Here is a 23,070-nt window from a genome sequence, read left to right as displayed (position 1 = left end):
AACAGGAAGGAGTGTGCAGCGCTTATACTAAAAGCACTGACAGCTCCTTATCGCCACCGCACAACTCTAACAAGAAGAAGAGTGTGCTGCAGCTGTGAGAGTCTCCGGGGAGCGCAGTGAGTATTGCTGCGCATTCCCCGCTCCACCCTCCCCCCCCGCGACACCCGGCATACATCCCGGCGTGTACCGCTGCTTCATATGTTCCTCCAGTCCCTACTCGCGGCTAATGGAGAGGGACAGAGGCATAGCGGGGCTGTCAGTAGGCTCCTCCGTTAGACGGGGGCAGCCATTCCCCGCGAAGCCCGGCCTCCCGGCGTGTACATAGCGCTACTGCTGCGCTGCTACATCTGTACCTCAGTCCCTGCTCGCGGCTAATGGTGAGGGGCAGAGGCATAGCGGGGCTGTCAGTAGGCTCCTCAGTTAGACGGGGGCAGCCATTTTCTATAGCAGGCTTGATGAAGGGGGGGCGGAGCCAAAACAGCGCAGGCTCTCTCACTAGCGGCACAGAGCTGTTATAAACAGCGCGTCTGCCATTTGTTGTGCTAACTGCCGGTATTCTATCCCTCCTGAGGCAGAGTGCAGCTGCTAGGCTACAAAACCTTTGCTGTAGTGTGCAACAATACAAGGAGCATAGCCCAATAGCTCAATGGGCTAATGCTCCATAACACAGTGCACATGTCCTGGGTTCAGATCCCATTGAAGTATCTTATAACCGATTCTCCTGACTACATCCCTGGTACAGATATCATTGGGGTGTAAGTGCAGGGAATCAAATCTGTGTGAAGGGAGTGGGGTGTACCTCCTCCTCTGTGTCCCAAACTTCTGGTCTCAGTTCTGATTCTTTTATATGTACAGTATACTGAGACATTGATATACACTCAAAAGGGACAAACAGAACAAAGGCCCTCATTCAGAGCCGTACGCTCTGAGCAGAGCGCACGCTCTGAATGAGGGCCGGCCTCCATGAAAAAGGAGCGTCCTCCTGGACGCTCGTATAGCTGTGGGTGACCACCCACAGGCTATACGAGCGTGCAGTTTGATGGCCGCGATGGTCTTGACCATCGTGACCATCGAAACTGAGAGCCGGAGCCTGCGGTTGAGGTTTTCAACCGCAAGCTCCTGAGTGATTTTGGCTCTATCAGAGCCAAAATCACTCCCACTGACACTAGTGATGTCAGTGGGCCGGCTTTTGACGGGAGGCGTTCCCGTGGGAACGCCCCCGTCAGGGAGGCACGCCCCCGGCACGCCTACCAAAGGGGGCGTGCTGTCAATCAACATTGACAGCACGCCCCCTTTGATCGGACACAACGAGCGAAGGACTTTCCTTCGCTCGTCGCGTCTGGCGCATGCGCACGACGGAGCTCCCTCCGTCGTGCGCATGCTCAGTCCAGAACATCGACCCACTTGCAAGCGGACAGCTGCTCGCGAATGGGTCTGAATCAGGCCCAGTCTTTAAAGATGTTTGTCTGTTTGAAGTGTAATACCAAACAAGCCGCATGACACTGGCTCCACGCTACGTGATGCATGTATAGCAATGATTTCATCTATGGCTATTATTGACTCACCTGCCCCCCATGGGCCGCTGACATGATAGGAATTATGACAGACTTGACGTCAGAGTTAAAGTCTCTAGACACCCTGGCACATGTTATGGGTGCAGCGGTATCTGCACCCTCCACTTCCTACTAAAGCGTACTCTAACAACTGTTCTCCAGCGGAACAGTCGGGTTAAGTATTCCTCACAACGGAGGATACCGTAAGGTTGAACTGTACCCCTCAAGAGTTAGTCTGCCTCTCCCGGGAAGAGGAGTCTCTAATTTTGACGGTCAGAAATATCCTTAATTACCTGCGGATATTATTCCTGCATCCCAGGAGTGTGAAATATTCAAAGAGCTCGGCTGTTTTTCCATTCTCAAAATCAGCAGCAGCTCTCAGTGGTTTGGAAACAGCCGGATATGAGGTTCCAAATTCCATTAATGTAGAAGTAGGAAACATCTCCTCCCAGAAGATGCGTCTGTCTCCCGTTTCTCTAAGAAACGGCACTTCGAGTACCGGGAGCTACTGTACTAAAAGACCTTCGGATCGTAAGATGTATAGTCGGACCTACCCTTGTTACTGCCTGGGTTAACAAGGCTGTGCTTTGCTGGGCTGACTAGTTGATTACAGCTGGACTCGGGTATTTCCAGAGCAGTATTAAGTCTTCTAGCAGAACACATACGTGAGTCTGCAAATTACCTGGGAGAAGCTTCAAAGGCTATTCGTCAGATCAGTGCTCGCATATCTGCATCTGCTATTTCGGGCGGTGTCCTGTCGTTGCGCTTTTGGCAAGCAGACGCAGTATCCTAGTGTGCAGTGGAGGGTTTACCATTCACTCGTGACATGCTTTTTTTGCCTGGAATTGGACTAGCTCCCAGAAGATCTTACACTGGAGGTCGCCCACACACTGTTGCACGTCAACAGGAGCCTAAGCCAGCTGAGAAACAGGTGGTATGATGGTCTTCCGTCCCACCTGGGGTCTCCTGCGGTGGGAGCCCAATTGCAAAAAAAAAAAGTTTGGAACCAGACCTCTTCAGAACCGTGGATTCACAGTCTCATTTCCCTGGGGTACCTAATTGTCTTCGAAGTCCCCCCTCCACTTTGGTTCTTCACTACAAGTCTGCCAATACCTGCAGACAAGGCCGGGGTTCTGCAAGAGGCTATCCAGTCTCTAATAGTATCATTTGTGATAGTTCTGGTTCCGGAACATCAACAAGGTATGGGATTTTACTCAAACCTGTTTGTAGTACCCAAACCAGATCGTTCGGTCAAGCCCATCTTAAGCCTGAAGTCCTTAAACCGGTATCTGAAGATGTATAGTTTCAAAATGGAACCTCTGCAGTCTGTCAATGCGAGCTTGGAACCAAGGGAGTTCTTATCCCTGGATATCAAGGATGCCTATCTCTATGTTCCCATTTGGAAACCGAATCTAGCCTTCCTGTGTTTTGCTATATTGCAAGACCACTATCAGTTTCGGGCACTGCCGTTCGGGCTGCTCCCCGTTTTTTCACCACTCGTGTTAGTCATGATTGCTCGCCTTCGGTCATCTGGAAGTGAACATAATACCTTATTTAGACGACCTGTTACTCAAGGCTCCATCGGTATCCCTTCTCTCAAGTCATGCCTTACTGTCATATCAAACTCCTAATCCAACACGGTTGGAGAATTAACCTCAGGAAACATCCTGTTTCGGAGCGTGCTCCTTGACACGGCATCACAGAAGGTTTTTCTTTCGATAGACAAAGTCCGGGTTATCCGGTTATTAGTTCAGCTGGTCCTCAGATCAAAGAAGGTTTTCCTCCTACTTTGTCTGCGTCTCTTGGGGAAGATGGTAGCTGCTTGCAAGGCACTACAGTTCGGATCAGCGACCTGCAATCGCAGCGGTCAGGGTCTCATCTGTTTCTACATCGTCAGATCCGTCTGAACCCAGTTTCCAAAGTGGCCCTCCTCTGGTGGACACAATCCAACAATCGGTTAGTGGACTGAAGATTCGGAGTGTGGGACTGGATCACTGTAACAACGGATGCCAGCCTTCAGGGATGGGGAGCAGTAGTCCTCGATTATGACTTTCAGAGTCGATGGTCCCCTCTAGAACAAAAGTGGCCCATAAATATGTGTTGGAACTCAGAGCGATTTACAATGCTCTGATAGAAGCAACAGTGTTTCTAAAGGCTTATCCGGTAAGAGTTCAGTTCGACAACGCGACAGTCCTTCGCTTACATCAACCGCCAAGGCGGGACTCAAAGTTGCATGGCCATGCGAAAAGTAACTTCCATTCTCTGGTGGGAGGAGAACCAGTAGGTAATCCTGTCGGCAGTATTCATCCCGGGTGTGGACAACTCGGTAGCAGATTACCTAAAATCTGCCAGGATGTCCATCCTAGGGAATAGCAGCTTCATCCAGAAGCGTTCAACGCGCTGATACGTCGATGGGGGTGTCCTCAGGTGGACTTCATGGCATCACGATTGAATCATCAGTTCCCAGTACATGTGTCAAGCACTCGGAATCTGCAGACAAAGGCAGTAGACACACTGACAGTTCTGTGGACCTAATACTTCGTTTACCTTTATCCTCCAATTCCACTTCTTCCTCGTCTTCAAAAAAAAAAAAAAAGATAAAACACAAGTCGGCCTCTGTCATTCTTTCGTGGCTCCTTACTGGCCTTTGAGAATTTGGTTCTAGGACCTTCGGTCCCTATTGGTAGACGACCCATGACCCCTTCCTCTGCGCCTGGATTTTCTTCAGCAGGGTCTTTTCGTCCACTCCATCTTTGCGCAACTGCGTTAACGTTAACGAGGTGGTTCTTGAAACAGATATGTTAAGACACAGGGGCATCCCAGACTTGGTTATTCCCACCATGCAGCGCTCCAGGAAGCCTGTTTCGGCTGCGCATTATCATAGCATATGGTTTTCTTATCTCTCTAGGTGTTCCAGTCGGGGTCTTCCGTCTAGGACTTTTACGCTGTCCCGGTTTTTGTTTTCTCTTCAGACGGGACTGGATTCTGGCCTTCGCCTTAGAACATAAGGGTGCAGGTTTCTGCCCTTCCCAATTTCTTTCAACAGAATTGTCCCTCATTCCTGTGGTGCAGACGTTCCTTTAGGGGGTCTTGCGTGTAGAGCCTCTTTTTTTTTTGTACCTCCATTGTTCCCTGGGACTTAAAAACTTAGTGCTTCTGTTTCTTCAGTCGCCCATGTTTGAACCTTTGGAAGAAGTTGATATTAAGTACTTGTCTTAGAAGACTCATCCTCCTGGCTCTAGCCTCGGCTCGTAGGGTTTCTGTACTAGGTGCTTTGTCATAAAAGCCACCTTACTTTGTGTTTCATGCTGTTTGAGCGGAACTCAGGGCGGTAGCCGTTTTCCTTCCCAAGGTCGTGTCTGTTTTCCATATCAATCAGCCTATTGCGGCACCGTCATTGGTGGAGGACTCTGGTGATTCTTCCACCTTGGAGGTGGTTAGGGCTCTCTGCATCTATGTTGCCAGGACAGCGTCCCTCCGCAAGTCGGAGTCGTTTTTTGTCCTCTATGATGCCTTTCGGAGGGGTTGGCCAGCGTCTAAGCAGACTCTGGCACATTCGATCAGGTTGCCTATTCATCACACTTATGTTAGTGCTGACCATAGGCCTCTTTCGTCCTTTTCAGCTCATTCCACATGTTCTGTGGGTGCGTCATGGGCGGCCGGTAAGGGCGCCTCTACGTCATATTTGTGCCGTGCGGCCTCTCGGCTTTCGGTTAACATGTTTGTAAAATTTTACAAATTTGTTACGTTGCTGCTTCGGCATCCCGTTTTGGCCGCCTTGCTCTGCAGGTTTCGCAGAGCGCTCCCGCCCATGGAGGAAAACTTTGGGACGTCCCCAGTGTAAGCAACCTCCAGTGTCCCCTAGTGGATGAAAGAGAAAATAGGAGTTTGGTACCTACCGGTAAATCCTTTTCTCTGATTCCACAGGGGACACTGGACGCCCACCTCTGCGCTCTTAGCCTGCCTGTTCGGATTGTTCCGTATGATTTGGTTATTGTGTGTTCTTCACTCCTTTTTACTCCGCTTGTTCTCCATCTCCTCCCGGCCTTCATTTTCTAAACTGGAGGGCTGATGGGGCATAGAGGGGGAGGAGCTTCACACTTCTAAATTATTTAAAGTGCCTGCTCCAGCTATCCACGCCTCTATACCCCAGCGTAAGCAACCTCCAGTGTCCCCTGTGGAATCAGAGAAAAGGATTTACCGGTAGGTACCAAAATCCCATTATTACCAGTGTAAAGGTTGGCGGCACAGCGTGCTTTGCAATGACGTAATAACAACGCTCCATTGCTGCCCAAATGGACAACTTGGAGTTTTTAAATAAATGAGCTGGCTGGCCTTCTGTGGGGTGTGAAGACCCGTCCAGGAGGATCCAGGCCTAAAGCAGATTAGGTATGAACGAACGTGCCCTGTTGGCAGAAGAGTGGCATGACTGGCAGGCCTGAGAGCGACAGGAACGTGCAATATATTGTCAGTATGGTCATGGCATCACTGGGCCAAAGCATACAGAAACCTTGTTATCCCTGCCTACTCACCCATTCATATCCTCGTGGTTACTTAGGACACTATTGCCCATGTCAGTGTCATTATATGTAAGAGCGCACAGAATTTGTAAATGAAAAAAAAAAAATCTTTAGAGCTTGAAAAATGGTTGAAGCGTTACTATTTGCTGATGTATGTAGAGTATAATCTATGGATTTTTAAACATGTATTGAAAACATGTACCGCAGCATCCGCACTTAAGGTGCCCATCCAGTAGGCGTTTAAACCTAGCGATTACGACTGTCGTTATTGCTCAATCGCTTGTTAATTGGCCGCAAAATGTTAAAAACGACCAGCGATGCGCGCGCTGGTCGTTTTTAACATCTATCATCGCCCAAACATGACTGTCAATCTGACGACCGCTGTCAGGTTGCCATGTTCGGGGATGATTGATCTGCATACACTGAACGTTCAGTGTATGCACTTCACCCCTAGGGGGGGCGACGGCACAATTACTATGTCGTAATGCCTTCGTCCCCGCATCTAGTAGTGGATGGGCAGCATTACTGGGTCAGGTTCATCTTAGCGGAGCAGAAGTGCCAGCTGAGGAAGGCTTACCACGGTCTGCATCACGCATGGAAATTCAGGTGCCTGGCGACGGAGAAGGCTGAATTTTAATTTTACCCAACATGCAGCTACACCATTGAAGAGATGCCCCCTGCTTCCCCACTATCCCCGAAACTATAAGAGCTGGAATAATGGTCATCCACTAAGCCGCTTCGCTCCACTCCCACCTGACAAGTTACTGGAAATTCCTTTGGGGGCATGTTTTTTGAGACGGCGATAATTGATCGACACCCTACAGAGCAATTCAATTGTTTTGGGCGCCAATTAATTATCGCGCCCAAAAGCACCAGGTTCAGCAGTGCAAAGCGGCTAAACACGTCTAAACTAACGAGCGAAATGCGAAAAGCTCCATTTGGGTGTCCAAAAGCCGTACTTTTCGTGCATTTCTGTTCGCCACCTCAGGAGGCTGCAAGCAGAAACGTGGGTGCCCGCAGCATTTATGCCCAATTGGAGCGACAACTGTATCACTGTGCGGACACCAAAAAAAAAAAAAAGTAAAATAAAATGCATTACTCCTTTTAAGCATTCTGACTAAATACACTTCTAACCTCGTCAATAATCGGACCTCGACCAGGGATTAGAGAATAACGCTGGATAATACGTGTCTAATGTACATATTTACACTCACTCCTATGTGCACTAGTGCAGAGCTCTTCTCCTAGTACCAGGGAATAGAGAACAACGCTGGATAATACGTCTAATGTACGTATTTACACTCACTCCTATGTGCACTAGTGCAGAACTCTTCTCCTAGTACCAGGGAATAGAGAACAACGCTGGATAATACGTGTCTAATGTACGTATTTACACTCACTCCTATGTGCACTAGTGCAGAACTCTTCTCCTAGTACCAGGGAATAGAGAATAACGCTGGATAATACATGTCTAATGTACGTATTTACACTCACTCCTATGTGCACTAGTGCAGAACTCTTCTCCTAGTACCAGGGAATAGAGAACAACGCTGGATAATACATGTCTAATGTACGTATTTACACTCACTCCTATGTGCACTAGTGCAGAACTCTTCTCCTAGTACCAGGGAATAGAGAACAACGTTGGATAATACATGTCTAATGTACGTATTTACACTCACTCCTATGTCCACTAGTGCAGAACTCTTCTCCTAGTACCAGGGAATAGAGAACAACGCTGGATAATACGTGTCTAATGTACATATTTACACTCCTATGTCCTCTAGTGCAGAGCTCTTCTCCTAGTACCAGGGAATAGAGAACAACGCTGGATAATACGTCTAATGTACATATTTACACTCACTCCTATGTCCACTAGTGCAGAACTCTTCTCCTAGTACCAGGGATTAGAGAACAACGCTGGATAATACGTGTCTAATGTACGTATTTACACTCACTCCTATGTTCACTAGTGCAGAACTCTTCTCCTAGTGCCAGGCTTAGAGAATAACGCTGGATAATACATGTCTAATGTACCTATTTACACTCACTCCTATGTCCTCTAGTGCAGAACTCTTCTCCTAGTACCAGGGAATAGAGAACAACGCTGGATAATACATGTCTAATGTACGTATTTACACTCACTCCTATGTCCACTAGTGCAGAACTCTTCTCCTAGTACCAGGGAATAGAGAACAACGCTGGATAATACGTGTCTAATGTACATATTTACACTCCTATGTCCACTAGTGCAGAACTCTTCTCCTAGTACCAGGGAATAGAGAATAACGCTGGATAATACATGTCTAATGTAGGTATTTACACTCACTCCTATGTGCACTAGTGCAGAACTCTTCTCCTAGTACCAGGGAATAGAGAATAACGCTGGATAATACATGTCTAATGTACGTATTTACACTCACTCCTATGTCCTCTAGTGCAGAACTCTTCTCCTAGTACCAGGGATTAGAGAATAACGCTGGATAATACGTGTCTAATGTACGTATTTACACTCCTATGTCCACTAGTGCAGAGCTCTTCTCCTAGTACCAGGGAATAGAGAATAACGCTGGATAATACGTGTCTAATGTACATATTTACACTCCTATGTCCACTAGTGCAGAACTCTTCTCCTAGTACCAGGGAATAGAGAATAACGCTGGATAATACGTGTCTAATGTAGGTATTTACACTCACTCCTATGTGCACTAGTGCAGAACTCTTCTCCTAGTACCAGGGAATAGAGAATAACGCTGGATAATACATGTCTAATGTACGTATTTACACTCACTCCTATGTGCACTAGTGCAGAACTCTTCTCCTAGTACCAGGGAATAGAGAATAACGCTGGATAATACATGTCTAATGTACGTATTTACGCTCACTCCTATGTCCTCTAGTGCAGAACTCTTCTCCTAGTACCAGGGATTAGAGAATAACGCTGGATAATATATGTCTAATGTACGTATTTAGACTCCTATGTGCACTAGTGCAGAGCTCTTCCCCTAGTACCAGGCTTACAGAGAAAGTGTTACATTGCCTGCATGTGATTTTAAAATATTGATTAAAGGGTTCACATCCCCAATTCCTCTTCGCTCTATCTGCGTAACCACATGCGACTATTCCAAATAACGGTCTTCATCCTTTTGGACATTAGATATATACGGAAGAGAGCAGCACGCACGCACCTCGGACCCTCACATGGGCCATTTAGCCGCTGCTGGCCTCAGCAATGAGCACGGACTGATAAGTGATAGCCGTCCCCATTTTAGGCATTTCCTGGAGCTCGGCACATACACAATAGCAGCGTATTGTGCTCAGAACTGGAAGGACATTGTGTCTCCTCTCAGTACATGTAACCTAGGTCTGCAGCAAGTGTAAGGCCTGGAGACAGACAGAGGGAAGGTTCCGCTGAGTGAAGGCAGACCAGCTGATATACACAGACCTGTGCCTGGAACAGCAATAACAGATCTGTACAAGGCAGTAAGGAAAACGCTGACTTCCAGCCAGAGAAAGCAGATGTGTTATTTGCATTTATAGACACCCAGGCTCACGGCACATTACTTAGCAAAACAGAAATAGGATTGGCGCCACAAAGGTGTATCTGAATACGCCACCTAAGCGGAAAGGGTCTCCCAACAAGACCTGCAGGGTCGTCTCTATAAGGAAAGGTACTCTCCGGCCCTGGCAGAAACACTTATAAAAACTCACTAGCAGTCTTATCTAGGACACTAATTCTGTGTATGAACAAACCCACTAGAGATAAAAGCCTACGGAAACGTCATTTTATTTGGGGGAATACCCCTGGTTCCCCTGAATGTGAGTCATCTCTGAGCTGTGTCTGTGACTATATGACCTCTCTCACATATAGCGAGCTGTATACACCAGGAATGTCCAAGCCGTGATTCACTCTGCGACCGCCTGAGGACGCAGCCTTCGCCATGAAACACGCAGCACGTTTTAGCGAGACTCTCTGCTGTGATAGATTTTATTCCTTATTTTTTTGCATTTTGTATCATTTGTTTTTACCATCTGATACTGTGATCTTATTTCCATTTTATTGTTCAATATTATCTTTATAACCGTTTATATGCAATGTATTGTCTGAGATAGCGAAAGCATCGTACATTGCAATATTTGTACACTTATCTCATGACATTCCTGGTTTATATAGATCACTTTATGGGAGTAAGGTATTTGTCCTTTGTGCCACAGAGAATTCTCATAGATTACTCACAGTCATGGGACCAGGGGTATTACCCCAAATAAACAGTGTCATAGAAACTCTCTAGGGTATTTCTATTAAACAGAATTACAGTGTCAGAAACCATCTTTAGTGAATATTTAAAAAGGTTTTATAAGTGTTCAGTCAGCGCCGGAGAGCACATCACTGGCAATTCCGGCTGGTAACCGCGACTACAACCGTACAATCGCAGAAACTTCACGCAAGTCATTTTACTATATAGTAGTGTTCCCGCAAAGCTGTTTTAGTGGGGTGGCGCACCACGCCCAATTTAAAATGCTAATATGCTCCCTGCCCTTATGACAGTGCCCCGCTGAATCAGCCTACCGGGAGCCATACCGACTCGCGGACGAAACAATCACCGCCGGGTGAATTGACGCCATGTGCACGGCATCTGTTCACACTGCAGGGAGAGTTTGGCGGCAGCCCAGCACCTTCATGAGTGCTGGACACGCCCCCTCAGTGATGTAATGGGGGTGGATTTCAAGGGAAAGGCCCCTTTTCAAGTGACCACACCCCCTTTGTGGGCGCGTGCGCTTTAAGTGCCCTTTTACCAGCCAGCCGCAATGCCCTCTAGAATGAGCACTGTTTATGTTAGCAAATTTCCTTTATATTCAATACGTCCTAATCGTCAGTAAATGTGGGATGGAGCCACAACTATAACATATAACATCTGTGTAGACATCTCAGGTAGTCACCGTAGACCAGGGGTATTCAAAATGTTGTCTCCCAGCTGCTGCAGAACTACACATCGGATAGAATACAGCAAGACTAGGTCCCATAGCCCCATGAGCCCTCTGTCTCCCTTGTACGCTCAAACACATTTCACTACCTAGTCCTCACCCACCTGTTTAATGCAATGGACTTTGTGTGCATTAATTATATAGTGCCAACATATAGCATAGCGCTGTAAACATAAGGGTGACATCCCAGTGCATCGGATGTCACTTCCATCCCTGTGGTGATGGCCACCAGTATGGAGAGCCAGCCACACACAATGTGATATTGTTAGGATATCAAGCTATAGGCCCACCATTACAGCATGTCACCCCCAAACCAAGCACGATGCCCAATAACCCAACCAATAATGATCATATTATCGGGCACTTTGGTCAGTGATGTCAGAAGGGAACGGCCCATCAGACAGACCCTGCTGTCATCTCTGAGCACACAGCAGGATCACAGCCCATCCAGCCGGATCTCATTCAACTGGTTTCCCAGCTCCACTGACACATGTGACTGGGGGTATTCTAGATTCACACACAGCTAACGTCGTGTTACGTGCTTGGAGCTATAACCATCACAGGAACATAAACCTCTACCAGCGAGGAGAAGACACTATCGGAGCAGTGGGGAAAGGGTTACACCAATTCTTGGTAACGGTCACTCTATATAGGAGTCTTTGGGGGGGTAATTCAATTCAAGACAAATCTGTTCGCCCAGCATAATCTGCGCAGCTCTTTACGACAGAGGGATCGCACACAAAAAGTGTTCGCTATCCCAAAGGGTACAAGCACTTTAGTGCGAATCGGGCATTCGGACGGCCGGGGAAAAGGTGCGAGACAGGCTGCCATTGCCTGCGTTAAGACGCCGCGGCAACTGCAATTCGCACCCGTCGACGACAACTGAATCCCCTTAATGTATAAAAGGGAAAATGTTGATTATCTTTTCACAAAAAGTTTTATTATAAAGCATTTTCTCAACCTGACCTAATGTGCAATTTATTATTCCTTACGGTGCCCTTTGAGATCAGCAGAGCGGCAAGGCTCATAACTGCAGAGGTAGTGGCAATAAAACGTACCCAAGGAGGTGCCAGCTCAGCATTAAAGCTTTGGGACACAGATATCATACTGCACAGGGCTGGCAGCAGAGTCCACGCATCAGCCATCGCTGCCAATAATCAGCTAGGGAAGGCACACCTATATACTGCATGTGGCTACAGGAAGCAGAGTCCCCGCATCAGTCATCGCTGCCAATAATCAGCTAGGGAAGGCACACACCAATATACAGCATGAGGACACAGGAAGCAGAGTCCCCGCATCAGCCATCGCTGCCAATAATCAGCTAGGGAAGGCACACCTATATACAGCACGTGGCTACAGGAAGCAGAGTCCCCGCATCAGCCATCGCTGCCGATAATCAGCTAGGGAATGCACGCACCTATATACTGCACGTGGCCACAGGAAGCAGAGTCCCCGCATCAGCCATCGCTGCCAATAATCAGCTAGGGAAGGCACACACCTATATACTGCACAGGGCTGGCAGCAGAGTCCCCGTATCAGCCATCGCTGCCAATAATCAGCTAGGGAAGGCACACACCTATATACAGCACGTGGCCACAGGAAGCAGAGTCCCCGCATCAGCCATCGCTGCCAATAATCAGCTAGGGAAGGCACACCTATATACAGCACGTGGCTACAGGAAGCAGAGTCCCCGCATCAGCCATCGCTGCCGATAATCAGCTAGGGAATGCACGCACCTATATACTGCACGTGGCCACAGGAAGCAGAGTCCCCGCATCAGCCATCGCTGCCGATAATCAGCTAGGGAAGGCACACACCTATATACTGCACAGGGCTGGCAGCAGAGTCCCCGCATCAGCCATCGCTGCCGATAATCAGCTAGGGAAGGCACACACCTATATACTGCACAGGGCTGGCAGCAGAGTCCCCGTATCAGCCATCGCTGCCAATAATCAGCTAGGGAAGGCACACCTATATACTGCACGTGGCCACAGGAAGCAGAGTCCCCGAATCAGCCATCGCTGCCAATAATCAGCTAGGGAAGGCACACCTATATACTGCACGTGGCCACAGGAAGCAGAGTCCCCGAATCAACCATCGCTGCCAATAATCAGCTAGGGAAGGCACACCTATATACTGCACGTGGCCACAGGAAGCAGAGTCCCCGCATCAGCCATCGCTGCCAATAATCAGCTAGGGAAGGCACACCTATATACTGCACGTGGTCACAGGAAGCAGAGTCCCCGCATCAGCCATCGCTGCCAATAATCAGCTAGGGAAGGCACACACCTATATACAGCATGAGGACACAGGAAGCAGAGTCCCCGCATCAGCCATCGCTGCCAATAATCAGCTAGGGAAGGCACACACCTATATACAGCACGTGGCCACAGGAAGCAGAGTCCCCGCATCAGCCATCGCTGCCGATAATCAGCTAGGGAAGGCACACACCTATATACAGCACGTGGCCACAGGAAGCAGAGTCCCCGCATCACCCATCGCTGCCAATAATCAGCTAGGGAAGGCACACCTATATACAGCACGTGGCCACAGGAAGTAGAGTCCCCGCATCAGCCATCGCTGCCAATAATCAGCTAGAGAAGGCACACCTATATACTGCACGTGGCCACAGGAAGCAGAATCCCCGCATCAGCCATCGCTGCCAACGAACAGGACCGTGGGTTTAATTCCACACAGAACGTTGCCAGTCCCTAATGTGGGACATTTTCTGCGCTGGAGGTACCTTCCCTTCCTTTCTTACGTATATGCATTGAGGGTACAGTGGAGTGTACCCTCTCACTTCCAACAGCAATATAACCATCAGGAGATCTATATTGATCGAAACGCGGTATGTGCCGATCACTGCTGAAGGAACCAAAGGTGCAGAGGTCCCTCTGATATTGGCAGCTGCTGGGTGTTTCTAGTGTTCATTCTAGCACCCTGCACTTGTCACAGCCCGTGTGGTTCCTCTTTCCCGCCTGGGGTGTCGCTCTCTGCTCTGGTGCTTCTAGCACACTGTGGTCTGTATCTCAGCAATTTTTTTTGCATCAGCTGAATGTGCTAGAAGCACCAGGGCAGGAAAGAGGATCTGACGGGCTGTGACAGGAGCAGAGTGCTAGAATGAACACTTTGTTTCTGACTGGTCGCATCAGATGCAAGTAGTTAATGAGTGTTTGCTCTGTGGGGTGTTGGTAACGGAAGCTGGACTGACGTGGGACCAGTAGGTTCTGTGAGTCAAGAAAGTGTATGTGGCGGGTGGCGGGTGGCGGTAAGTGTCTCAGGCAGCTTGGAGGGCCATGGGGGTGCTCTCGGGTCAGAATTCAGCTTTTTCCAGAAGAGGAGCACTTAGTGCATGAATATGAGAAAGAGGCAGATTACAGAATGATAGAAAGAGTAGATACAAGTCATCGTCATTTGTAGGGTCACATGAAGAGAAGGCACTAGAGGGATCAGGTAAGGAACGCAGAACGCAGCTGGATGAGGACAAGGAAACCATTTAAATGTCAATTTCGTCCTTTAAGTAGGAAGCAAGATCTCGAGCACTGATGGAAGTCACTTGGAGTGGCGAGAGACTTTAAAAATATAAATCTCTTCTAAAGTGTGGCCAGAGACCCCGATACACGTGGCTAAAATGGCCTCAGTGGCAATGAAGGGGTTAACCCTCATGCCACAGCACCATCTTCAAAGGGACAAATTCGAAGCAGTGCGCCAAATTTAAATGCATCGCCGATGCCAGGCGCCGTGTGATTGAAAATATTGTACTTTGATTTGTATGTAATGTGCCGCAGGCCGGGATCCCCTCCGGCAGCTGCGACAAAGCAGAGTGGGCACAATATTTTTGGTCTCTGCTGATGGCACACACTAAGTAATTGTTTATCAAATGGCATAATTTGAGCCCACGCAGGGGGAGGTTGCAGTACATTTGAGTATAGACAGCTTTATAATATTATAATAAACCTGGGTACTCTCCACTAGATAAGCAGCGTGCCAGAGACATCACAGTGCAACCCCCTGCTGCTATAATACAGTATACAGAGACCACGTATATATCTGCCAGAGACCTCACAGTGCAACCTCCTGCTGCTATAATACAGTATACGGAGACCACATATATATCTGCCAGAGACATCAAAGTGCAACCCCCTGCTGCTATAACAATACAGTATACAGAGACCACGTATATATCTGCCAGAGACATCACGGTGCAACCCCCTGCTGCTATAACAATACAGTATACAGAGACCACGTGTATATCTGCCAGAGACATCACAGTGCAACCCCCTGCTGCTATAATACAGTATACAGAGACCACGTATATATCTGCCAGACACATCACAGTGCAACCCCCTGCTGCTATAATATAGTATACAGAGACCACGTATATATCTGTCAGAGACATCACAGTGTAACCCCCTGCTGCTATAAGACAGTATACAGAGACCACGTATATCTGCCAGAGACATCACAGTGCAACCCCCTGCTGCTATAATACAGTATACAGAGACCACGTATATATCTGCCAGAGACATCACGGTGCAACCCCCTGCTGCTATAACAATACAGTATACAGAGACCACGTGTATATCTGCCAGAGACATCACAGTGCAACCCCCTGCTGCTATAATATAGTATACAGAGACCACGTATATATCTGCCAGAGACATCACAGTGTAACCCCCTGCTGCTATAATACAGTATACAGAGACCACGTATATCTGCCAGAGACATCACGGTGCAACCCCCTGCTGCTATAACAAAACAGTATACAGAGACCACGTATATCTGCCAGAGACATCAAAGTGCAACCCCTTGCTTCTTTAATACAGTATACAGAGACCACGTATATATCTGCCAGAGACATCACGGTGCAGCACCCTGCTGCTATAACAATACAGAGACCACGTATATCTAACAAAGTCATAGGGGTCAATTCAATCATTTTTTTTGCACGCACTAATGTTCACCCCACGGAGCAATTCAAATTTTTTCAAGTAAACCAGCTAAACCTGTCTAAAGTCGTGGTTAGGGCGTACAAAACGTCTGGACGTCCAGGGGATCCAGAGTCCTCAGTGGGTTGCTGAATCCCCCACAGCCACTTCCAGGGAATTAGGCTGCCCTCCCACGCAGCCTCATGCCTGAGTGTGGTTTGAGGAGATGCATGGGGAAGCTGGCCAATGCAGCCAGCTAATCATTTTCAGGGAGCACCAAAGAGCTTCCCTTCTGTGGTCAGGAAACCCTGCCTGGGGACCTTGGTTGCCCACCTCTGAAGCTCGGATTCAGGCTAGAGACAGGCTTTGTCGATTCCTGGAAGTAGGTTTTGGAGAATTTTTTTCATCCAAGACGTCGCTGAGCCCTGTAGGTGGGCTCAGGCATAGGGGAGTGACCACTCCCCACTGTACATAGGGGACAATGTTAAAGGTGAGCATGCAAAGCCCATGCACTTAAGTTGATTGGTTAAAAACCACAGGGCGGACTTACCCCCTGTGGTAATGTGTATTGGAGTGGCATAAAAGAAGGCCTGAGAGCCTGGTTGTAGATAGATCGATATATTTTTGAACATCAAGCATTGTACTGCTGTAAAACATCTGTATGCTGCGATACCCCCTTAAGCAGAGGGGAAGAGTCTTTTTTAGGACTACCTAAGCAATAAATCTCTTTGCCTTTACAACGACTACATCTGAATCCTGCAACAACAGAACTCTATTCCGTTCTCCGGCTGTTCTGGATTGAGCCCAGTGTCTCCACGCTCGAGACCTCTGCCAGCTACTGTGCAGAGCCTAGTCCATTGTGAGGGTTCAGTTGGTATCAGACAACACCAATCAGGAGGTGTGGCCACAAATCATCGACGCATACGCAGCAGAAGCGGTTCCAGGTGACGGCGGTAGGAGCATGGTTGTGCGTAAGCAGTTCCAAACACTGATGGTAGAAGTTTGGTGGTGGCAGCAATGTTACATGCCCACTGCGCAGAGGGCGGAGTCAGTAATATGCGGTTACTGATGGCACGAGGGAATCCCCAATACCCCAAGATCCAGTGGGGATCAAAACTAATCAAGTGATCGTGTGGCAAGTGAGGTCATCCGGTCACAACTGGTGTCACTAATTTTCCACAAAGAGCCTCATTCGCATTTACTAAACGCATGAGAGGCGCCATGTTCTATGCCAGCCAGAAATTCCAATATGCACCTAATTGGTGAGTTACCATGGAAAATAGGCTTACAGCTGCACTCCTGGTTTGCGTGGGGGTTATCATTACTCAGCAGTTTAAAAGGGCTGCTGAGATAGGTATGCACAGTAGTAGAAGCTGCCAACGCCATACCTGCGGCTTCCACACCCACTGTACCCCAACAACGTGGTACAGGCCCTGCAGAGAACGACCGACATCTAGTGAAAACATCAATAACACAGACACAACTGTCACAAAGAAGAGACGTCAACGTAATGGTTTTCTGGTTTGGAATAGCCATGTATAGACCCAGTTTCCCACAAGAACACCAACATCTCGGGCTCATAATAGAAGCGCTCTTACATTTTCAGCAGAGTTACCCTGGGTGCCTCTATCTTGGCTAAAGACACACTATCAGCTAACAGGTGACAATGCAGCTACAGAACACAAACATTGGCCTCAAACTGGGTCAGCGTGGTACATATGAAAGGGTTATGAAATATCTACCCAGCCCTTGCGTATTTTACTACTGCCTTCAATTCTCCAGTAATTACAGGTATGAGGCAAATACCAGCTAGGCTGCACAAAGGCATTCTACAGGAACCAAATAAACCCAACTTTATTGCCAACATACCAAGGAGTGCAGAGACTGGACGTGTGACAGGAAGAGTTGAGCTGTGTGGAGATCAGTGGATGGAACCTCAGCTCCGCATCATGGGAATAGCCTATAATATTCCTATCCGACTAATCACATACTGCACAGTTATCGGTAATTATCTGATTACACACGGGTTATCAAGAACCAGACTAATAATGCCCGTTTACAGTAGCTCATTATCACAATGACTGTGCAAAGTCATGTATGATACCCTAGGCCACAGGAAGGCAACGTGTGCCCCCCCCCCAGCTGCTGTGGGGCAATTAGGACTGCTGCATAATATGTAACTGCAACCATATCATATTCTGTTCCATAAATGTGGCAGGGCTTATTTGACATGTCTCTTAAATACTGAGATAGGCCACAGTACAGGGATGACCAAGTCTCCTAACATCATTAATCACTAGAAGGGGTTCCCCAAGGGGAGGCCCAGTCCTGCACCAGTAGCTACGGCAGTGTACATAGAATGTACACTCTGAGGAGAGATCTCAACTTCAGTCCCGATGTACCAGGTTTTACAATAGTCATAATCCTATTTATATGGTGCAACAAGGGTTCCAAAGTGCCATAATAATATAAGGTATGGGATGTGAACTCTAGAACTAATGTACAGCTAATGATGGGGATTGGCTGCACATTATACAGCATAAGGTTATGTATGTTATATACTTAGTAGGCTGTTTCAGCAAGGCACTGCGCTCTGCATGATTTTTAAAACCCTAAAATGCACGCTGCCCTTATGGAGGCGCCCATCTGATCACAGCCTGCAGCCGACGGGCCAGCAGCACCTCGCCTCCCGCTGTGGTGCTGCCCCTCTGCAGTGGGGTTACACTGCCCCCCACCCCATGCGCACAGCATCTATTCACAGTGCGGGGAGAACTCGGGAGGCAGCCCAGCATCTCCTTGGGGGAGATGTATTAAACGCCGAAGCCGCATCAGCGCACGTTATGTGCACTGATACCGCTTCTCCCCCATATGTCATTGGGGGCCTGGGCGGTAAATGACAGGGGCGCTATGCTACAAGTTAGCAGCGCCGATAGCCTGGGCTATGTATGAACGGTCAGTTCGCCTGACCATTTCACCTGCTGCAGCTGTCGCTATCGACAGCCTAGCAGTGCCCTATACCAACAGCAGGGACAGGGCTGTCCCTGCTGCGGGGGCTGCACGCGGGATCTCGTGATACTTGCGAGATCCCACGCATGCTCAGTGGAGGTGGCCGGGACTGAGACACAGAGCATCAGCACTAAGCTGATGCGCTGTGGTCTGGAGCGGTGATCGCCGGAGGGGAGGACTTATAGCTCCCCCGTTTCGGCTGATGAGATGTTCATACATCTCATCGTTAGTGCTTCCTGCTTCGCCTCAGTAAAGAGGCGTAGCAGGAAGCGTTATATAGCGGCATGTTAAGTGCCGCTATAATACAGCTCCCCCCTTGAGTGCTGAGCATGCTTGTTAAATGAAGCCACGCCCCTCTAATTAGGCCACACCCCCTTTAAACCTTTAGTGGGGATATATGGGCTGCATTAGTAGGTAATGTACAGTATATTCTGTGTGAGGGGAGGTTCTGGTATAAAAGATAAACAGCAAAAAGGTCGACAATGTCTAGACAGACACCAGATGTTAGACAGGCAATAGGTCGACAGGGGCAAAAAAAAAAAGTAAATATATTTTTTTTTTTACGTTTTATAACCCTAACAACCCCCCATGCTGCGTAAATGTCGGGGTAGGTGCCAGACCCTAACTGGCCTTTCTAGTGCCTAAACCTAACCATCGGGGTGAGTATCTAACCCTGAAAAACCAAAAACATAAAAAAAAAAAAAAGTGCCATGTGTGTGTCAACCTTTTGTCTAACATCTGTTGTCCATCTAGACACTGCCGACCCTTTTACTGTCGGTCTATAGTCCGGATACCGTGAGGGGAGTATATACACACTACCCATAGTGGGGATATGTGGTATATAGGTTGCATTATACAGGTACGTACATTATATACTGTGAGTTGAGTATATACAGTATGCCATAGTGGTGATGCCAGTATAACTAGGTCATTGGTGATATATACGAGTATAGCTGGGTCATATATGCAAGTACAGCTGGGTGAGATATACAGGTGTACATAGGTGATGTATTAGGGGCATAGAGGGGATATGTGGTATATATTAGTAGAAATAGGCGATATATATGTGTATAGCTAGGCGATATATAATATTGGGGAGATAAGTAGCATATATTAGTATATGTGCAAAGCTAGGTGATCTAAATATATTATAGTGCGATGTTTGTACTCAGCTGTATTAGGGATGTGGGAGTCTCAAATGTATTTCACTGTCAATATGTTGTTTTTGTAATATGACAAAGAAATTAAATTATAATGTGTGTGAGTAGCAAGGTGATATGAGTATAGGGGAGAGAAATAGTATTTATCAGTATAGAGGGGAATTGTGGTATATAGGTGTATACATAGAGGAAAAATATATGTGTATAGTATAGATGTGTTATATATCAGTATAGAGGGGAATTGTGGTATATAGGTGTATACATAGAGGAAAAATATATGTGTATAGTATAGATGTGTTATATATCAGTATAGAGGGGAATTGTGGTATATAGGTGTATACATAGAGGAAAAATATATGTGTATAGTATAGATGTGTTATATATCAGTATAGAGGGGAAATGTGGTATATATGTATAGCTACGTGATAAGGGGATTTTGTTTTACCTGTTAAATCCCTTTTTCTGAGATTGGGGAACAGTAGGACTCCTGCAGCTCCTCCTATACCCATATTCCCAGTGTCCCCCAGTGGATGAAAGAAAAATATATATTACACATGTGTTTGCGCCGGCGGCTGTCACTGCTGGACGTACAAAGGAGCAATTCAATTATTGCTCTATTCGGGCGCGAGAGGCTCCAGCATTTCAGCTCACAGCCTCCTGAGGGTGCCGAGAAGAAATGTGAGAAAAGTCACCAGGACTTTACGCAGGTTTAGCAGGTGCGACAAGCACAATAATTAATGAGTGCCCAAAACAATTTAATTGCTCTGATGGGAACCCATTAATTATTGTGGTTCCCAAAACAATTTAATTCTCCCCATAATCACCTACAGTAGCTATACAAATTTATAAACACCTAGCTATGCGCACACACACACACACATTACATACGGAAGACAGTCAATACCCCGACGGACGCGATACCAGCGCTGATATTGCCAGCGCCGGAATCCTGACGCTGGCATCCCAAAAGCTGGGATAGCGAAGGTAAGTAGCGGAGTGGGTGGGGGATAGGTCTATGCACTAGGGGGAGGCTTAGGATCAGGCACTAAGGGGGGAGGGTTACGTTTAGGGTGCGGGGAACGGGGGGGTTAGAGTTAGGCACCAAACAGGGAGGGTTAGGGTAGGGAGAAAGGAAGGGGTAGCATATCGAACAAATGTCGGTATGCTAGCCCTGTCGGGATCCCCGACTGCCGACATCCCATACCCAACATACATATAGAGAAAAAAAAAAAATTATATATACATATATATATCTCTCCACACTATCCAATATCTTGTTTACGGGGACTGCTTGTTCATCAGATAACTGACCGGTAGGTCAGTATAAAAATATATAAATGATCAAGCGCCTGGCACTAGTGTAGTATATTTAAATACAATTTCATAGTCCATAAGCCCCTTATACATATATGGCGGTACAATAGCACCAGTTTCTGATCTCCAATTCCACTTTTATAACTTTGAACTGTAGTTGGGGAGACAGGAGCGTGCGCAGACACCGGTCGCACTGTAACCACATTTGATACTCTTAACATAGTGAGCAACCAGTGGTGCCTGGGAAGCCGCCACGTGCAACGCCCGGCTTGTGACTACTACGAGGCTCACCACTAGCGCTGTAATACAGGAGCCTGGCTGAACCCTCCTGATGAACAGGGTAACGGTGCATACACATGGGATGATCGTCAACGATAACAATATCGTTGAACGCTCTCCCGGGTGTGCTGGATGATCAATATCGATCACCCAGCACACCACCACCCCACCAACGATCACGGGTCCCTAAAGCAACCTGGTCGATATCGTCCATATGTGCCCGCGCATCGCAGGTCATTGGTAAGTTGGAGGCACCGAAAAATGCAAGATATGATCAATATCGTTATAGTTCATATTGTGCATTTTAATCGTACAGTGTTTACGCACCTTAACACTAGGCAAATTCGCCTCCGACACCTGACTCCTGGTTGAAGATGTAAAGTTACGGGTACGCAGCTTTCCTAAAGGAGTGGGTCGGGTACGCATATATGTATAAGGGGCTTACGGCCTATGGAACTGTATTTACTCTAGCAGGCGCTTGCTCTTATCTTTATATGTATGTGTGCATAGCTAGGAGATATATATGTGTGTGTGCATAGCTAGGAGATATATATGTGTGTGTGCATAGCTAGGAGATATATATGTGTGTGTGCATAGCTAGGAGATATATATGTGTGTGTGCATAGCTAGGAGATATATAAATATATATATATTACAGCAAAGATATACAATGACGCCAGAGATTAGTGAATAGGCAGCCAGGCAGGTTAGTTAGCGGCCTTCCCGGGCCCAGGCGCCTCTCTCACCTCGTCAGCGCTCAGCTCCTCCATGATTTTCCTTTTAATGGTGACAGAGGCCCGGGGTCCGTGTGAGGGACAGGAGGGGGAGGAAGAGACGGGGCCCTCCGGCGTCAGGGCTGCATTGTCTGCAGGAGAGGCCGGTGAGAACGGAGACGGAGAGCTCCCGCCCTCTCAGGCGCTTGCAGACCACACAGGACCAGCGAGGGCTCCGACCGGGGAGACACCGAGCGCCGCCGCCTCACACAGGATTATTCATCAAAACAACCGGGCGGCCATCTTGGAAAAGGGCTCATGTGACATCAGGAGAAGCCCGGCCACGGAGAGAGCGCGCCGGCCAATCAGCGAGCGCGGGGGGCGTGAGCGGGGCGGGGTCAGGATGAGGCGGCAGATACGGCAGAGATGGGAAAGGGGGGGGGGCCTCCTGGCAACAGGGGGAGGAAGAGTCTGGTGTCCATGGTAACCGGTCCTGGGCTGCTGCTGCTGGAGAGGGTAGGCCGCAGCGTGCCCAGGACAGTGTGCAGTGCTAGGCCAGGGAGGGACACTAGGAGGAGCCATGCACTGTGAATGAGGAACATTGATATAGT

General features: G+C 47.9%; 1 protein-coding gene across 2 annotated transcripts in view; it reads right to left on the bottom strand.

Annotated features, from left to right (window-relative positions):
* UBE4B (ubiquitination factor E4B) overlaps window positions 1–22,811 on the bottom strand; it is a 91,571-nt gene extending 68,760 nt beyond the window's left edge. The window contains exon 1 of one of the 2 annotated variants that reach the window (XM_088482415.1): window positions 22,493–22,811. In XM_088482415.1, coding sequence (XP_088338541.1) covers window positions 22,493–22,516 — 24 coding nt within the window. In that variant the 5' untranslated portion in view covers window positions 22,517–22,811. The remainder of the gene's footprint in view (window positions 1–22,492) is intronic. The other variant, XM_088482416.1, reaches the window with a different exon arrangement.
* Window positions 22,812–23,070: the final 259 nt, after the last annotated feature.

The sequence above is a fragment of the Taudactylus pleione genome, unplaced genomic scaffold (assembly GCF_031769625.1).
Source record: "Taudactylus pleione unplaced genomic scaffold, aTauple2 ptg000287l, whole genome shotgun sequence".
In the NCBI taxonomy this organism is placed as follows: domain Eukaryota; kingdom Metazoa; phylum Chordata; class Amphibia; order Anura; family Myobatrachidae; genus Taudactylus; species Taudactylus pleione.
This window is presented reverse-complemented; position numbering and strand designations above follow the sequence as displayed.